Raw genomic sequence first — 14,971 nt, forward strand, 5'->3', positions numbered from 1 at the left:
CCATATGGGCCATTCACTTAAGAGCTGGACTCAATGATCCTTGTGGGTCTCTTCCAACTCAGAATATTCTGTGATTATGTGATCTTACAATATTCTGTGATAACTGAAAAAGTATATATACACACACAAACACCTACCTATAAGAAAGGATATCAGCAGAAGCTACAAACTAATAAACATGGAGCAGAGGTAACAGAAATAGAGGCAGATTTTCAGGAGAAAGTGGGTACATAAAAATAAAGACCACTATAAGTGGTTAAGAAACAATACAAGTACCTTATTTCCCAGCAGGCCTACAATGCTTAGTACTCCCAGAAAGGAAATACTAAAGCTGGTTGCAATCATATGTGGACAATTTTCTTGGAAAATAAAAAAGGCATTCTTACTGAAACAAGAGGTAAACACCAGTTGCAGCACACCACTTATGTTTTTCCTATAGGAAAATGTATAAAACCAATTGACTTTCAAATATTATTTCAGAGAAGAATTTTGAGTGGTTTCCAGTAAAAGCCAGCAGTAGGCTCAGATGCTTATTTCAAAGTAGCATATGTATCACTCCAATGGTCTTCCCTTCTTTCACTTGCTCTAGTTTCTCTTGTAAATTGTACCCAGCAATGTGCACTATCTCCTACATGGACACGTACAATAACTTGATATCACAGGCTCATGCTATGTAAATGTAAGTATACATGCTGATCTTCTAAGAAATGGGGACTATGCAAAACTGGGTTTCACAGAATTACAGACGCTTGAAGTTTGTGGACAGGAACAATGAGAAGCATCTCGAGAAGTTGCGGAAGTCCAACTTCTACATCACTGACAGCATGCTGACACGGAATCTTCCACAGGAACAAACATATGGTTCCAATGGGAAGAATGCAGACAGATGCTTTCTTTCCCCACCTTTGTAGAAATCATCTATCAAAGCCACATGCAAGATCATCACAGTGCCAAACAATCAGCCTGGCATCCTCTAAGATGTGCTAGTAATAAAGCTGAGCAAGGATCGTGATTTTCTTTCCTTTTGTCTCACACTGTTTCTTCCTCTATTGAACTGATTCTAAGAATTGCAGGAATCGGTTCCAAGTACAAACTAGCAGTAATCAGCACAGAAGATGAGCAGACAACAATCTAAGGCAATTAGAACATCGCACATTAACGCTGCAGCGGGTCAGTGCTACTGTCAATATGGCAACACTTGTGAAGGAGGAACTGCAGTGTTTGCTTCAGCTACTGCTTAGAACTGCTATTTGTGGGACAGCAAAAAGACAAAAACACAGCAGTGTCTGATATGGCTGGAGAAGATTTTTCTTACTGCTTTCTTTGAATAGGTAAAAATGAAGAAAGAAATAAAAAGAAATTAGGATAAAACAAAGACTGAGGAAGAACCAAAGTTTTGGGTTTGTTCCAAGCAAAAAGCCACAACTCTTTATTAGGAAATGGTGGCTAGCATTGTCAGTACAGTACAGTACAGAGGACACTATTGCTGTCTTTAAGCAGAAATCTAACCCTGACTGCAGGCCAGAGTCAAGAACACTCACATCTTCACTCTAATCCTCGCTATCACTCTACTGCCAAAAAATCCTTTGATATTTCTGGTTTCCACCATCATACTTATCTACCTTAAAGGTTGTGAGGCAGATCTATTGCTCAGATGCTTGTGGATTATAAGACTACTTTAACATGAAAGGGGGATAGGAATGAATTATGTTTGCAGCAGAGAGCAAACATTCCTTCTTCATAAAGTATTAACATGATAAACTTCAGCCACCCACATCTTCTTCAGTTTGAAGACTAGGACACCAAAACCAGTGACTGAAGAAATCACCGTAACAAACCTACATGCACAAATTTGTAACCACACAAATGCAGTTTGAGCAATTGTGTACAAAAGTTATATCCAAACACCCTGAAAAATAGCTGACCATAAGCGCCTGCAAACAATTAGTTACTGATAAGTTACGTAAAAATGCTGCACCTTACCTACCTATCAAAACCAACTTGTACAGATGTGGGTGACTAAGCAAGACCTGGTCTCCCTTTAAGGGAGGTTCAAATGCTTATTTGCAGTGCACTAATGCCACCGCCTGGCCATTTTAATAACTCCAACTCCTGCATCTACTACTGATTTTTTCTTTTTTAAGCAGTTCATCTGAGTGCAAAAATACTTAAATCTGCTCTATTATCACCTAAAAAAAGAATATGCAGCACTGCATGGGAACAAATTGATTCTTGACAAGTATGTTACAGACGTACTCTTGCATGATTACCAGAGATGCCCAATGAGGCATATTCGATCCCATCTCCACATGCTGGCCACAAGCTTCTGAGCTTCTTCATTTCCTCAGTTTGACACTGCAGAGCCCTGAGGGCATAAGTTATTTGTTGTTCTCAAATACCACATACTACCAGAAGAGCTGTACATGATGTACTCATCCCATGCAGAAGGTTGAAGGCGTCCAGTTATTCTGAGCCTAGCCTTTGCTGAAGCATCCTTTCTGGTGTTATGTCCTTCCAGCTTTATACATGGCTAAGCCCACACTCTAGAAAACCACAAGTCAGCAGTCAGGTAGTTTGAGGTGGAAATCTGAGTGATCAGAAGGGATAGGGAAAGTACACATAGGAATGAGTGGGTCAATACAAACTTCTCTTAGGGGTTCAAAATGGGAACTAACAGCCCAAACTTAACAGTGTAGCTTAAGGTAACGGGCAAGTATCTCACTCCTAGTTTTGAGGAAGGCTGAAGGACCATTAAGCATTCTGTATAGAATGCACTTCCACACCACATTACCTCATGCTCACCTACACAAGCAGAGAGAGTATCTGATGATCAGAAGTGTATGAAAGCTTCTTGAATGATCAGGCTGACCTTCACTTTCCTTTCTTTCTGTAGCTGGCCCGTGACTTGCTATCAAAGAGCTGGATGCCCAAACTCTGGAGAGAAATCAAATGCTTCCTAAAGATACTGGTCTTCCTACCACCTTCCCAGAGTCTCCTGTTCCTGAACTTTAATTAAAGTCTAGCACACAGGCTGCCCAAGATCCTGCTACAAGTTCTAGGTAGATGGGACCATGGCTATCTACAACTTCTTCCTTCTCTATTCCCTTCTCACTTTTGCCTTAGACTGCAGCTGTGAACAGCACACCTTCCAGCATGGCCTCCCCTTTACAACTAACCACCCGAAATTCTTATGACACCAGCTTGTCTACCTCCCACTAGACTCCTACATATCTGGAGCAAAATCATACCAGCAAGCAGGACAACATATCCTTTTTCTCCTGTCACCCCAGGGGCACTTGGACAAAACCAACCCATGACCGCAGGCTGCCTACTGACATAGCAGCTCTGTACCTGACATCAAGCCTCTGATCCTGAAGTTACCACAGAGCAGTACCAGGCATCTCCTCTAGAACAAACTTTATGCTGTTGCTCCCAAGGCCTGCCTAAGGAAGGGCAGCCATGAAACTCTTCAGGAATGTGAAAGAGAAAAAACATTACTACAGGGTCAGCCTTTCATGCTATGTAAACTGACACCTCAACCACTCGTTGTCACTGCTACTGCTCGCAAGGTTGTGTGCAGTGTCATCAGCTCATACCCTTTCATAGAGGGGAAAATGCTGTATTGTCTCTTGAAGGTGAGGAAGGTTACACAAACACCTTATCCTTGTGTGCAGTTGGTATAGTTCATTGGACAGACATGGCAGGAAATCAGCACTTTGAGACAAAATTGCTTCATGGCAGATTTCTCCTACAGCTCTCAGCCATATCTGAGCTTTAGGCTTTTAAAGGCCTAAACAGTCTTCCTGTTCAGATTAGCAACTCACTGCCTCCCCACACACTCAGGCCCATGTACTAGTTCTACCTGAAGCCTCACATGCCTGTCCCCCTTGTTGTTTTAACAAGGTGTATAGGAAAACAGTAAGTTTGCCTGGGTTGAATATCAGTTGCTACAAGCACAAGAGGCTGAATCCTTCCAAACAGATCTCTTCAGTATTTTTGTAGTAGACACATGCTATGACACCCTAAAATGTTTTTGATTTGGTTTTTTTGTGTCTTTTTTCTCCCCCCCCAGTCTTCAAGGCGACTTTTTCAACCTTTCTGAACTATCCCCCAGTTGCTGCTCTTCTGGTAGTTGGTGACTATTGAGGGGCATAGCCTCTGCCTACTGCCGAGAAATTATCCAGCCACCAAAAATTTCAGTCCTCACGAGAGACTAAAAAATGAGTATTTCCTTGCAGCCTAAGGTGCTATCATACTGGAGCACCTGGGAAGCCAAAGAGACTTTGCCACCCCTGGTCAGAAAGAAAGTCACCAAAGTCAAAAGAAAGACAATAAAGAAAAAAATCAGAGCAACAGAAAGTATGACAGAAAGAATGGAAAGGTTACTGAGGAAAATGCTGGGTGCATTGTGGAACAGCAGTATGACTCTTGACAGTGTCAGAAGCGCAGGTATCAATTCGGCTTTACACAGCACCATGACACTTCCATGTCACATAAGCTTTTCACACTTTGATTCCATTCTATCTGTCGATGGACCCCAGTGTCACCCATCCTTGCTGAGGGATTTCACAGCCATATGGCCCACTCAGTAGTTTGGATCCCTGACACCATGGCCATACCCTAGGAACAAAGTTCTGCTGCACAAAACTGAACTGAAATATATAATTTGCATATATACAGCACGAGATCTGCAATCAACACCAGTACATGGGGACAATCAGAAGGAATCACTTCAACAACACATAAGTGCTCTGAACTAACACACTAGTGTAGATAAAGCTTTTCAAGAGGAACTCATTGTAGACAACAGGTGAAATGTGGCTAAACAATGATTCCCTCAAATCGGGTCTAAACTGTACAAACCTCTTCAACAGTATGTGTTTGTAATACTAAGACTGTAAGTAGAGCAGAGAAGAACTGTTTAATCAAAACCAACAAAAATCATGCAATATTTGGTTAGATATTAAAATTTAATACCACTCCTATTCTGATAGTATCTCCCTATCTCAGCCAAAATAATTTTTTTCCTTTTATGTAATTTTGATTTGTACCAGACCTAAACATCTTTATACTTTTTCTTACATATTTTCCACCAGTCCTCATCCAATTACTGGAAATTATTACAAATAATCCCACCTTACTTGGTTAAACTTGGAAACAGAAGATTCCAGTCTAGGGAAGAAACCCAGAAAACTTCACCTAAGACAAAGCTCAACTTTTCCACACTTTTCATGGCAGCTCTGACTTCCACTCCCCCCACATCCCAGCCCTTCAGAATCCTCAGGTAAGTTAAGAGACTTCACAAAGTTTGCAAAACTTAAAGGAAACAAATTTGTACATCTAACTGGGGTAAGCTTAGTTTCAAAGATCTGAGTTGTTGTGAAGCCATGCACTACGGATATATTTCATTACTCACCAAGGAATGAGGTTTCCATGTGAGACAAGTGCAGGATAAACACGCAATATAGTGTCAGTTCTGCAGCTGCAGGAATAGCTTTCCATTCACTGCCCTTCGACCACTAGATGGCATCTGCATGCCAGACTAATTCGAACATGAAAAAAAATTATGTCAACTGGATTCCATCTTTGCCATTAACTGCGTTAAATCCTTGTATAGTATTAGTATAAACAAGTCACACTAAGGAAAAGAATACCTGTCTTCTTACTCTAGGTGGTAAAGGCAAAGTGAGAGCCTCTAACCTAGTGTGTCAGCTGTTTGTTGTACCTTTAGGTGAAGAGCCTTCAGTAGGAAAGAAATAAGGTGTTTGTTCTCTCCTCTTCTTGCTTCAGCAGAAAAGGGCCTTCTGTCTTTTAGCTCATTTTCTTAACTCAGCCTCGTGGAAACTAGATGCAATTCAGGTGCAGTTAAGGCGTCTATAAAAAAAGTAGCTCTCCTAACATGTTCCCTCTCCCAGCATTCCACAGCAAGATATACATTGTGTCTTTGGGGAAGTTGCAACAAGCCACTGAAGAATAGAACCTGAAATATAAAATATTCTGGGGCAGCTAGAAGAAAATTACTAATTTATACTTGCCCAGAAATTTGTCAAGACAATGAGGATCTGCAGAAATGCTGCTTGGAAGTAGCCAGAAGAACAATGTGAAATACTTGTGACTATTTTCACATTACGTTTGTTGGGACTTCAGAACAATGGAGAGAAACCTATACTGGAATATATTTACTTGCTACACTTATCCTCTGCATTCACTGATGTTGTGTGCTCCTCTGCTTCACATCATGAGCTGCACCAGTTTTGTTCTCAAGATACCAGGTTTATTTCCTGGCTAAGCCTTTTCAGTAATTAATTGGATTCATCCACAGCATTCTCTCTTGCAACCTGAAGAATCAAACTTTAAAAACAACAGGAGCAGGCAGAACTCTCTACCAAGGAGAAAAATCAGTAGTTTAATATTTTCCTCTCTGCAAATACAGTTTACTGTTTTTGAAAACCAGCTCTCTGTAAAAGTAGACAGACGATAAACCTGCCTACTTCTCCATTTAACAGTAACTCGGGTGAAGTTAAAACACTCAAACTCAATATCTGGGCATGTCTATTCTATTTAAAGAGGATTTTTCCAAGTGGTGCTCATTTATAGAGCTGTGCCCAGGAGCTTTTCTCATCTTCAACATAAAGCTTACCTGGAAGATACAAAATAGCTTCTGCTGTTCTCTATTAGCAGCTGGATCTAGTTATTACCTGCTTTCTGATATGGTTGCTTCCAAGACTGCCTGCAGCACACTGAAAGGAAGCTTGGGCTGCAGATTTTGATAACCAAGGCAGCAGAACCCAGGAAAGGGGCTGTGCAGGGCCACATGCAATATGTATTCCCTATTTAAAGCTCCACTTGTTTTGACTGTTTCAGGCAGCAGTAAGTTTTTCTTGGAAAAGGTTAGAGCCATGTATTAGGACGAGTTTGTGGCAAACAGTTATTTTGAACTGCTCTTAAATTCTCACTTCTTGAGACATACAGATGCAGAGATTAATATGAGTTGAAACAGGATACTGGGGAAGAGAGATGCCCTTATTACCAATTAACATTATTATTAATTTTAAAACAGCACACTAAGATACATAACAAGTAACCAGTTTTACTGGTTTCCCAACAGCTCAAGGGATCTGCAGGGAAGATGCTCAGGTACTACCAGCTCCAGAAATTCATGGAAGATGAGAACGTGGCAAGCCCAAAACAAGTACCCAATCCCGTGTCTTACCGACATAACTTATTTACTGTCAATTACAGTGACTTACTGCCAATATGCAGTCCATCGTGGCCTGAGGTTTCTTCAGCTTTCATCATCTGGTACATGCAGTGAGAAGAATGCTTAGTTATAAGCTCATGAGTTGCATGCAGCCACCTGGTTAGATACTGTCCACAAAACCTTGATAAGCCTTTGGAACAAGGCAAGCAAATCAGCAGTACATGATCCAGGATCAAAAAGTATACAGCTGCACTGAGAGTGAACTTGAAAGCTTCTATTGCTAATTAGTGGAAACAAACCGATGACAGAGAAGAAACATCCAGGGCTTTGCCTAAATATCCCAACCCTGGTATCGAGTTCCTTTTTATTGACAAGAATGGCTATGTGTATGAACTGCACTGCAACTCTGGTCTGTATTAAACCCCCCTCACTGTTCTTTAAAGAATATTAGTCCTTGTGGACTCAGACATTTGACTCTGCTCCAGAATAAGGAGACGTTCTCTTGTCCTTGCTCTTTTTTCACAGTTCATTTGAAGTCAAATGTTCATTTTTATCCTAATGTACATTCCAAAACAGATATATGCCAATCATGGAATCAAGTTACAACTCAAGTTCAAAAGCAATACAACATTTACAGTACTGCTGTCTCTGCTCTTTACTAAGCTGTAATGTTACCTGTCAGGTTTGTATAAGGCATCTTCATCTCCAACAAACCTGACATCAAGCACAGTTCCAGAAACACCAGCCATGGATACTACATTAACAGTCTGCCAGGAAGAAGTTCAGCACCTGGTAGAAGACTAGGTTTTTACAGCTATTATCTACATAAGCCTCTACAACTAAAGGCCAAGCATGGAATATTTGTGTTTGTTATCTACATGTTCTGATAATTCCAGTTAGCCATAACAGTTACTCTCAGGTCACCTTCAGTTTAACTATACTCAACAGAAATAGTGTCTTTTACCATTCTATTGCAACAAAGTAAAAATGAGTCTTCCAACCCCAAACTAACCAGATAGAGCTCCAGTAATTAAATCTAACAATTTTAACAGTATGATGGCAATATCCTCTTGCACTTATCAAAAGATAAGCCACAGAGAGGAACACTTCTTCATTTAAGACATACCTTTCTGCCCATCAACTCCAGCTTTGGTAGAAACATGGCAAGGTGGATCTCTGTGTTCAAACAACTTTACCACAGAGATGTAGGTTATTGACAACAAAAGTGACTTCCTTCCACAGATCCGAAGAATTTCCATCTGTTTCCCAGGCAAGTAAGTACCCAGCACCGACAGCACTAGGGTGTTACAAGCTGTGTCACACCTACCTAGGTGTGACACATCTGCTGAGACACTCCTCTCTCAAAGAGCACAGTACAAATGCAGACTGCCTTCACAACAGGATCGTGAAGCTTGTTGGTGCCTGGCAGCAGTAGACTTGCAAAAAGACCAACTCAGACTTCAGTGGCCACAAGTATATCTACGGGCCTAGATATAGCGAACCAAACACAGTCCACCAGTGTAAGACCCCTTACAGTGTTTTCAGGGAGTCTGTTTCTACAGCATCTTTTGGAAATACATCAGCTCAGTACAAACAATGCTACCCAAACAGAAATAGTGTTCAAGGTATTAGAGCAGCACAACCACAACTGTATGAAACACTTTTTCCTTCTTTAAAGCATCAAACAATCATGAATATTCCATGCATAAAAAACACTGAGCAAAACAAAGTACAGCCCCCCCAAAAAAAAATGCTGTAAAACAAGAATCTCAGAGCAATCAACACAAAAGAGACCAAGGAAGCACTGTTTGCAGCACACCTTAAATTAGTGTTTGGGAATCACAAAATGCTCGCAGCCAGAAGGGAACAAGTGCCATGGTGTACTCTACGATGAAATCAGGAATGAGTATTACTGTCAGATAAAGAGGGGGGGGGGGAGAACAAACAAAAATGTATCTCAAATGGTGTAATGTTTTATACGCCTATTAACAGCTCATTTGAGAATCCTCCTGTTAATTCCCAGCACACCACATTGTGCTACTTAACAGCATTTATGATTTGTATAGACAAGATGCTTATGTGGAAAAAAATTCTTAGCAATCAGACCACTAGCAATTTCCGTGGAAAAAAGTTGATTTTATCTGAGTAGAATTAGATTCAGGTTTGGTGTGTTTTTTTTTTTTCTTTTCTTTTTTTTTTTTTTTTTTTTTTTTTTTTTTTTTTTTTTTTTTTTTTTTTTTTTCTTTTTTTTTTTGGGTTTTTTTTGATCAGGCATTGAAAAGGCCTGCCCAGAGAGATGGTAGATTCACCATCCCTGGAGGTTAAGATGAGGCTGGATGTGGCACTGTAATCTGATCTAGTAATCACAGCGGGGTTGGATCAAGGGTTGGACTTGATGATCTTGGAGGTCTCTTCCAACCCAGTTAATTCTATGGTTCTATGATTTTCTACCTCTTCCAGAATGGACAATATCAAAAATAGAGATCTATATTAACGCTGCAAACCTAAGCTGAACTGGCGAGTTCTGTTATGTATCTGACTTGCTTTTAGTACGGAATATCTATCATATCTGTAGGAGTTAGATTATTAAATCATGTATATTTTCCGCAATATAGGGTGATGAAGAATGTTAGCAGATGTCTCATCTCTCCAGAAGTCAAAACACCATTCAAAACCTTTTCAAGTGATCGCTGCTACATAAAAATACCAATTCTTCAGAATACCACCACCAGATCTGGCTTTCTAGTGCCATGAAATAAACTGAAAATTTCCTATTTCTTTAGGACACAGAAGAAGGCCCAAAGACTTTATTTTTCTTTTGACATAGCATCTGTAACACAAGCGAGCATGTTAGGTACTCACACAACATACAGTTTTACACCTGGACATTTCATGATACAGAAGACATTGTTCCAGAAACTGAAGAAAAAACGTGAAAGTGTTAATCCAGATGTTTGGTAACATAGAGGCTGGAGCTTGGTAAAACCCAGCATTTTCAAAACTTGTAGAATTAAACCTCAACTAAGCAAGGACTTAGAGCAGGAAGTTACCATGTCAAGGCTTACAGATTAGTTTTCATTAATTGCCTTGTCACAAACTGAAGTTACTCTCACACAGCTCTCATCACTGACTTTCAAGAACAAGTGTCTTCAAACAGTATCAAAAGAAATCTACTTCTACATTTTATTCTAAGCATTGAAACTGGTGTTTGCTCCAAGGTGGGGTAAAATAAACCATTGTTCAAAACCACAGACCAATCCAATATAAATCATTAACAGATAAATATTTTGTAAGTTTTCCTTTCTTTAAAAAACAACCAAGTCCACACTTTTTGAATAACAGTAAGGTATGTTAAAATAACCAGTCAGACTTCATTCAAATGAATTAGACAACTTTTACTAAATGAAAAAACCTACATTTAAAATATGCATTTAAAACAAAATGGAATTAGAAAAGAGACTGAAATCCATTTTAAAGAACTTGCTCACTGTGTCAGAAATCAATATATCTCTTGCACTATATAATGTGCCAGTTCATAAAACGGAAGTTACCAGAATCCTCAATTTAACATTTTCAAAGACAATACTGAAGTCAAGAGTTTTACATCTACTGATGCACATTTAGAATGGTATAAATTTGCAGCCTTCCCCCAAAGAATCTTACAAATTTGACAATATTCAGTAAAAGCTTTTGTAGTTATGTCCAATAAGTATTGCATCCTAAAGCATCACAAATCTGTGCCTTTCATTTGTCCTACTATATAGTTTGTATCTTCTCTATATCTTGCCATTTGCCAATGTTAACTCTTTTAAGAGAGAAGTGAAAAGAAATACTGCGTAACTCTTGATCACGTACAGAAATTATTGCTACTATAGTACACTACAAAGCAGAAGTCTATACAATAGTATATGAAATTTGATCATGAAAATCCAAATTATATAATCTTTAGTGACATAAGCCTTACTACGAAGTTGGACATTCCTGCGGCATTTGCAGCTCACCACTCATCTAGCCTATTTTACAGTGGTGAACATCCATTTAAACACACCCTCTTTATGAAAAAGAACGTCAGCTTTTAAAGGCTTAGCAAATAAGGATCTTCATGTTCTGTGGAACTATGTAAGACAAATTTTGATGCAGGTAGGGAATTACCTGGAAGCTAAGCATGCCAAAGGTGTTTCATGCTAATAATAAAACTAAAGCCAAGGTACCACTTAATCAAGTTACCAACTAATAGGCAATACCATTTTTGTCCTATCTAAGTTAAATGAAGTGCCGTCGCACAGTGTAACGTCAATAATTTAAAATAGTGTAGTGCACAAATTCCTTGTGTGGCAGTTTAAGTTAAAATTTCAGGACAGGTTTCTGTGTCTCAATGTACGCTGGCTGTCAAGTTGTCTAGTCTGGGCATTTGGGATTTAGTTTGTCTTTTAATCACTACTGTACTATAAACTTTGCCTTATAATGGGGCACACATTTGGGCAGCATTATTATGAAAAATGAGGGATTGGGGGAAGATAAGAGATCAATGGCTGTTCTGAAAAGCCCCTTCCTCATTTCAATTTCATAGAGCCAGGAAATAAGACTAGATACTGTATTCGCATCATTCTAGCTACAAAATAACCAAAGTAAAAGCAATCAAGCAACAATAAGACCACATTACACAAATGGAACATCATGCTCTCATCTGGTTTAACTATTACATCAAGTTTTAACTGGGATGTTGGTCAACTTTAAAAACCGTGGTAAATGTGAATATGTAAGTTGCAATAGTTTTCCTCCTAATTTTTTTTTCACTCTATGCTGGATATTAGAACTTGGAGCTATGCTTGTTACAATACAGTGTCGCACATCTTTCTACTAGAAAAAATTAATAAAGATCCTTTACCCGTCTCTTTAAGTTAAACATGTGACATCATAAAGGGTGTCAAATGGCTGGATGGTTTTACAGTGCACACTTATTATATACTGTAATATGGAGTTTTGTCCTTGACAGATCTGATGGTGTTTTCTACATTATTTCCTTTCTTCACCTCTTCTTCGGTGGATTAGCTGTGCGAGGTGGAGTGACTGGACGCCCAGAATTCAGTCCACCATATTGGTACTTGGCTTTCTTTTCAGATGGTTTCAATATCTTAGAGAAAATAAAAAAGTTCCTTTGAGTCAGCAACAACTAAGAACATTTCAAATACTGTTAAGCCAACATAAAATCTTGTTCTGCAGGAACAAGAGGGTTGAGGATGGTGGAAAGGAATCACATCACAATCCTACAGATTTCTTAACTCTGCATACAACACTACTACTTCTATATCCTTCCAGTTCTACCACTACAGTTGGGTGGAAATATGAAAGAAAAGGGCTGAAAACATGTCCATGAGGGAATAGGGACTAAAATCTGATCAGAGTAACCATACTAAAAGGGTCCCTTAGTATGGTTAGTTCACATAATTGGGTATTCCAATCACTAGGTATGACTAAAAATAATCACCCAGTTAAACTTTGAAATGAGCATCTGAATAGAGTGAGTAACTTAATATGCAGTAGTTTGGAAAACATCAAATCCCAGCTGTCTGGAGAACAGTTGGTTTGCAGTTCAGTTGTCCACAAACACCATCCTCCTGCACAACCCTTCTACAGCCTCAAATATATTGCTCTACACTAACCGTGAGCACAGCAACAAGCAGACTAACTTGGTCCACACAGCCCAACACCTACAGTAACACTTAATGCACAAATATATCATACCTGAAAGGAACACATCAGAGTTTCATCCACACTCATCATGCCCCCTGCATTGTCAAACTCTCCACAATAATTTGGAGCTGAAAATAGGGTGACCAACTGCCGTTTTGCAAAGAATTCGTATCCATCTTCAACCACCTGTCAACACCAGAGAAATCAATACAGCTTACATAAGAAAAGATAAATTTGAAGAGACAAGGCTAATCTTGAGGCCAAAAGGACTTAATATTAGAAAGATGACAAGGACTCAAAAAAATATTTTATATCTTGACTTCCAGACAGGGCAGGTTTATTCATTTTGTCTTACCTGACGCTGAATGACAAGTCAAGAAGCAAACCCTATGTCTGATGCTTCCAATGCTAAACACACATCAGCTTGACTGTTCAGTATTTTCATAGCTGAAGTCCAATTATGCACTGCCAGTTTAAGTATCCCCAGCTCTTTATGGTTTACACATAGCATGTGGATATTTGACCTAATTAGCGTGGAGCCCACAAAAATCTGGATACCATTTCATTGCAACTTATAATAATCAAGTTTCACTTACACTGGTGCTGATCATATAAATCTCAAGTGTGGGCTTTTTTATAATTCTGATGCTCCAAAATTTAAGTGGATCTGACATATTTTGCTTAAGAGCAACACACACCTTTAAAATCATGCAAGTAGTATGATGCATCAGCTGAGGATGTTCCCTCTTCCCCAAAATAGAAGCCTCATGTTACAACATAGTGAAACCAGTGCATCAGCTGCTCACCTTGGTGCAATCACCATGATCTTTTAAAAGACGTACTTCTTTTACAAAGAACTGAAGTGAGTATATGAATACAGGAAATTGGTAGCAATTTTGATCAGCAGTTAAGAAATCTAGCCAGCATGTTTGGAATGAATATTAAATTTTCTGTAATGTTTTAGCAGTAAAATTATAAAGAGAAATACTGAAGAGTTCTGATAGTGTACCCAAGCTTAACAGTGACACAGAATAAAGAGCCTATTTTTGTTTCACAGCAGGAAAGAGCTTTTAAAAGTGACTAAATAATGAAACTGAAATATTGTACAGGAAATTGAAACCTGATGTCCACCTAGGTAGGACTCTTGCTAAAAAAAACTTGATAAAAGAAGTGTACTAAAAATTGACAATGTCAAAACCAACCTGATTTACTGAAATCTGCAGAAAGCAAAAAAAACTATGCCAAAGTATTCTAAACAGCTGAAACAAAGACTGAAAGATTTTATGTACAGACTTGTTTGTAGAAATATTCAAAATGCATTTAATACTTCGACAAAGTGAAGCAGAAGTAATGTAAGCCACAACTACCAGGGAACTGTCTACTACTGAAATGGAAAAACCCTGAAACTTCAGTGTAAATCCCAAGTTCAAGTCACTTTGCCACTTTAAAGCTGGACACTGTACCTCTGATGTTTACATACAATCTAACACTTAGCAGACAGTACAAAAGGAAAAGATCAATGGGGAAATCTAGGTTTAGTATTCTACCTCACTGACATTAGATATGCAGTCCAACATGAGTCAACAGGACACAGCCTTACGGTCCTCTTATTAGAAAATCTTTTTTTCTCTAGAAGTAACAGAATGCAAATTATGTTTCAAATATGTCCTACTTAAAAGGAGAACCAAAGAGGCAGAAAGACTAGAAGGAGAGGTTTTAAGAAGCAACAGTAGCAAAATTCATACCTGATGAGCTCGACAGATCAAATCCAGATCATGACGATTCAGAAATTTACTGACCACATCAGCACCAAAAGTGAAAGAGACCCCACGATCATTTTCACCCCAACCTTGCACATCTTTGTCTGGGTCAGACCACAGCAAGTCACAGAGCAAACCTTTGGAAGATAACACAAGTGAAGATGCTAGTCTCCAGAGGTATCATTTTATAATGTAAAACAGTTCTATTGCAATTAACAGAGCAACTCTCCTAAAGAAAGTTTTTAATAACAAATGCAGCAATACTTAAAACTGCAACTCAAAAAAAGGGTATGGCCTGTGTAAATCTGGAGACTGA

At 38.9% G+C, this 14,971-nt stretch overlaps 1 protein-coding gene across 1 annotated transcript in view; it reads right to left on the reverse strand.

Annotated features, from left to right (window-relative positions):
* Window positions 1-9,979: 9,979 nt before the first annotated feature.
* The window catches only part of PPP1CB (protein phosphatase 1 catalytic subunit beta), a 29,948-nt gene continuing 24,956 nt past the window's right edge, over window positions 9,980-14,971 (reverse strand). The window contains exons 6-8 of the mRNA XM_027898239.1: window positions 14,641-14,792; window positions 12,947-13,081; window positions 9,980-12,335 (exon numbers count right to left, since the gene is read on the reverse strand). Coding sequence (XP_027754040.1) covers window positions 12,231-12,335; window positions 12,947-13,081; window positions 14,641-14,792 — 392 coding nt within the window. The 3' untranslated portion in view covers window positions 9,980-12,230. The remainder of the gene's footprint in view (window positions 12,336-12,946; window positions 13,082-14,640; window positions 14,793-14,971) is intronic.

Source organism: Empidonax traillii, unplaced genomic scaffold, assembly GCF_003031625.1.
Source record: "Empidonax traillii isolate 1590-97213 ecotype Southwest subspecies unplaced genomic scaffold, ASM303162v1 scaffold586:size682069, whole genome shotgun sequence".
Classification (NCBI taxonomy): domain Eukaryota; kingdom Metazoa; phylum Chordata; class Aves; order Passeriformes; family Tyrannidae; genus Empidonax; species Empidonax traillii.